The 4,515-nt window shown below is 46.0% G+C and overlaps 1 protein-coding gene across 1 annotated transcript; it reads left to right on the top strand.

Moving 5' to 3' along the window:
* The first annotated feature begins 2,102 nt into the window (after positions 1-2,102).
* SPRR5 (small proline rich protein 5) lies at positions 2,103-4,219 on the top strand. The gene is made up of 2 exons (XM_023553927.1): positions 2,103-2,162; positions 3,935-4,219. Exons 1-2 carry the CDS (start codon positions 2,103-2,105, stop codon positions 4,217-4,219), a joined length of 345 nt encoding a protein of 114 aa, XP_023409695.1.
* Positions 4,220-4,515: the final 296 nt, after the last annotated feature.

Consider the following 4,515-nt stretch of genomic DNA (forward strand, 5'->3'; position numbering starts at 1 on the left):
ACTTGGAATGAATGCCTTATTCAATTCACAAATGCTAATTTAGCTCCAGCTCTGATCCAGAGCCCTTGCCAGGCACCAGGATACAAAGAAGAAGATAGTGTTTTGTGTTTCTTTCCTTAAAGATCCCATATTTTACAGGCTTTTTTTTTTTTTTTGTCTTCCCTGATGCTTTGCTGACAATCCCAGCCTCAACCCCAGCCCATGGGGAAGCCCTCTACTCTAAGTCCTGTGCAACCCTTGTTCCATACCTTCCACTCATGGTATCAGCCTCCCAGCTCCAGCAACCCTATCACGTTGGGCTGGACTTATTTTCCCAAAAAGATAATAAGCTCTTTGAGGGCTGAGTCTATGTGTCAACGGTTCCCACAGTACTCAGCATAGCGTCTGCTTCTTGTCTATTTGCGATTGACAGAACCCCTGCTAAGCTCAGTCTCTAGACCTTCAACCACACCTGGTCCTTCCCAGGCTTAATTTGCTAACAGATGCTGAGAACTCAAAATGAAGCAAGTGAGTACGTATTTTTTCCAGGTCAGAGGCATCCTAGAGGGTAAAGCTTCCCACCCACCTCCTTCCCCCAAATGCAGAGCTCCCATCACTACCATGTTCATGAATTCATACAAGTACAGTGAGGATCACATGAACACCAAGGAAAACCTGAAGGGGAAAAAATGTCCTCAAGAGCTAACATAAAGTCTTAGGATATGGGAAGACGCAAAGGAAGTGGGCAGTCATATGTCTGGTAGATTTGGACAAATGATAAGTTATTTCTGTCAAAGTGACACCAATTTGAATGGATTCTCCTCCTGGAAAGACCTGCCTTTCTTTGGTCTTTCTCAGTTACCATACACAGCCCATGATTCCAGTGGGTTAGGACCATGGTTTAAGGGAGAGACTATTGGATTCCAGCCTATGTCATCTAGTGTTGCAGCATGACTTACCAAAATCTTGGGATTTTGTAATGCTTTCTGTAAAGCCATGGTACAATTCCCTGTCTGAGATTTAAAATGTGGCATCCTCAGGATTAGCTTGCCTACTTCCATATCTTTTAGCTAAGGTCTTATGAATCTGGGGGCAAGTGCCACCGCTTGCCTTCAGACTTGTACAACTATCCCATACTTCTAAGAGGGTGTCTTGCCCCAGTGTCCAATTCTACAGAGCACCCAACAACTGATGAGCACTTACTTTGTGCCAGACACTACACACATACTTACATAAAAAAATATTAACTGATACTACTGACATGCAGAATGGTGTTATTATTCACTATGACAGATGAGGAAACTGAGGCTCAAAGACATTGAGTGTCCAAAGTCATCCAACTGGTAGAGGGCAGAACTCCAAATCTTCACTTGGAGATTTTTGGAGATGTGCTCCATTTTTTGTGAGATATAGGAAGCAACCAAGACTGATCCCTTCCTCTTTGTCCTACCATCTGTAACAGAGGGGTCGGAAGGAAGAATCAGGACCAGGGCTCTCAGAGCCCAGAACTCAGGACCCAGCCAAAGTGACTCCTCCATGAGCTCATGGTAATACAATGTTTCTTCCTTCCTCCACCTTAGGGTAATCATTTCCCTGGGAACCCTGGAGTCTGGGTGACTTATACATATGTAGAGAGATAGAGATAAACACTGTCTACTGTAACCACCCAGTTTCTTTTCATGGAAGCTAATGATTTTCTCAATACCGGGTAGAACAGAGGGCTGCAGCCTCCATTCACTGCTAAAATTACAACATACAAAAAAATCAGAGCCACTTGCCTTGTCTTCCCACTATTTCAAGCTCGATGTGCCTCTGAGTCTAGGTAAAGTCAAAGTCATAACTGCTGAGTTTAATGAGCTTCCAAGACAGCCATTCACCCCCTCAGCTGTTAAGTTTTCCTTAAAACAATGTTACCTCCATACTCTACTTAGCCCATCCCCTTCCCTCAGCCAATCATACTATCCCGGAACACTGCCCTCACACCCCCTACACCCAGCACTGTCCTCAATGCTCTCTTGGGACCATACCAGATGGCAGGGTCCTAAGTCAAAAGACACAAGTGGGTTTGGAAATACAAGAAAGCCAGGCTTGTAAAGTGATGGTGAGGTGGGGCGAAGGCGAGAATGAAGGCACTGTCATCCCTGAGTCCTGCCATGCCAAGAGGGAGGCCGCCAGGCATGGGGGTGAGTAAAACCTAAAATTTGAGGAAGAACAGGTGGATCCTATTGTGACTAGGGCCTAATTAGGACACCCACCTCATGGCCTCAGGCAGGGATGTGAGATGTATAAAAGGTGGGCAGGCTCAGAGCATCCCAAACTCCTTGGCATCTCCAACGCTCCTGTTGCTGGTTGCCGGTGAACTTAGGTAAGTTTGATGAAGCAGTGACTCTCATACCCTCACTCCACAGGTGTTCCAGCTCCTGACTGGAGGCTGGTACTAGAGCTCTGGGAGGTTGGTCAGAAATAAAGACCTCATTTGGGTGTCTGTCTCTCCACATCACTTGTGACCAACCTATCACGGGCTTTACAAGTCATCTGGCTGAAGGGTGAGGGAAGCTGGGCTGAGATGGGAGAGGAGTGTCTGCCAAGAGGACTAGTATATTGAGCATCCTGCTGATGTGTGTGGGTGTTGAATCTTGCCAGGTGTCAGGAGGGTATAGGCAGAAGGAAAGGGTTGCAACAGGCACGGGGAAGAGCAACTGGCAGACCTGCCCTTTAAGAGAGCGGAGAATATAGAGAGGGGGGAAGGCAGGCTACCTTGAAAGGGCAGAGATATGGAAGTCCCAGGGAGCAAAGACCAGCAGGGACAAGACAATGTGGCATAGTGGGAAAGTCTTGCTCTGGGAATCTGAAGACTACTGTTTCTGGAAATCCAAAGACCTCTGCTGAGTGACTGAGGAACAATTACTTTCCCTTCTGAGCTTTGCTTTCAACTGTAATTAACAGAGTCCAGCAAAATGATCCATGTCATCTCTAGAAATTCCTTTAGGGAGCAGTTAAGATGTTCCTTGCTGTCTTTTTAAAATTTTTATAAATTTATTTAATAAATCAAACTTTCGTATAGTGCTTACTATGTGCTAGACACTATATGTGTGTATGTGCATATATATATATATATACATGGAGAGAGAGAGAGAACAAGAGAGAAGAGAGAGAGAGCCCCAGTGGCACAGTGGTTAGGCTTGTGGCTGCTAACCAAAAAGCTGGTGGTTCAAACCCACCAGCTGCTCCACAGAAGAAAGATGTGGCAACGGCTTACATAAAGATTTACAGCTTTTAGGTATATCTTTTTTTTTTTTTTTTATAGGGCAGTCCTACTCTGTCCTATAGGGTAGCTATGAGTCAGAATCAACTTGACGGCACACAGCAACAAATATCTGTGTGTGTATATATACACATATATATATATGCATTTATTTATTTGTATCTTCATTTAACTCTTACAAAAACCTTAAGTCACACAGCTAGTAAATGGTTTAGCCAGGATTCAGATTGCAGGCAATTCTACTCCAGATTCCATAGATTTTGCCATAACGATATATTACTTTTTGTTTTTTTCCACTGTCCTTTCTTCTTACTCTCTTTCTCTCCCTCTTCCTTTTCCTTTTTTTATTTCTCATTTTTCCCTTTTTCTTCCACCCTCCCTCCCTTTATCTTTTCCTTCTGTCTTTCCCTCATTCTTTCCTTCCTTCCTCCCTCTCTATCTCCCTTCTTTCTTTCCTTCCTTCGCTGTTTCTTTGTCTCAAAAAGAGTTGAAAGGGCTTACAAACACTGAGCTAAAATTGGCACTCACATGCACATGCCCACATTCACATACATGCATTTGAAGTTTGTGAGGAAACCAGGGCAAGGTAAAAGCAGAGCAGGATGGAGATGTGGTGGAAGGGTTCAACCTAGGCCCCAGGGTCCCTCTAAGGCTCAAGCATTCCTCACCTCTGTGTCTTTCTGCTTCCAGGTGCAAGTGCTGCCCAGAATGTCTCAGCAGAAGAAGAAGCACTACGCTCCCCCACAGCAGTGCTGCCCCCCACCAAAGCAGTGTGTACCTCCTCAGCAGTGCTGCCCCCCACCAAAGCAGTGTGCTCCCCCTCAGCAGTGTGCTCCTCCACCACAGCAGTGCTGCCCCCCACCTCAGCAATGCTGCCCCCCACCTCAGCAGACCAAGCAGGTCTGCCAGCCCCCACCCAAGTGCCAACAGAAGTGCCCACCCCCTCAGCAGTGCCAGAAGTCCAAGCAGAAGTAAGCCCCAGGCACATGACCAGAGGATGAGCTCCAGAAAAAACAGAGAAAATGAAGCCCACTCCAAGTCACCATCACCATCCCATGCCCCCCTCCCTGAGACAGTCAACTGTCCAGGCTTGCTCACCCCTGCTTCTGGATGCAGCCACACTTGGGACACAGCAGCACCAGGATGAAGGCTTCCTCCATCTCTCCCTGTCATTAACTAGCAGCTGCAATTTTCATCTCAAACAAGGATCTGGTTCAAAACCGTCTAATCATCTTTGCTGACATGTGTCTATATCACCCTTTCAGCTTCTT

This window comes from Loxodonta africana, chromosome 3, assembly GCF_030014295.1.
Source record: "Loxodonta africana isolate mLoxAfr1 chromosome 3, mLoxAfr1.hap2, whole genome shotgun sequence".
NCBI classification, from domain to species: domain Eukaryota; kingdom Metazoa; phylum Chordata; class Mammalia; order Proboscidea; family Elephantidae; genus Loxodonta; species Loxodonta africana.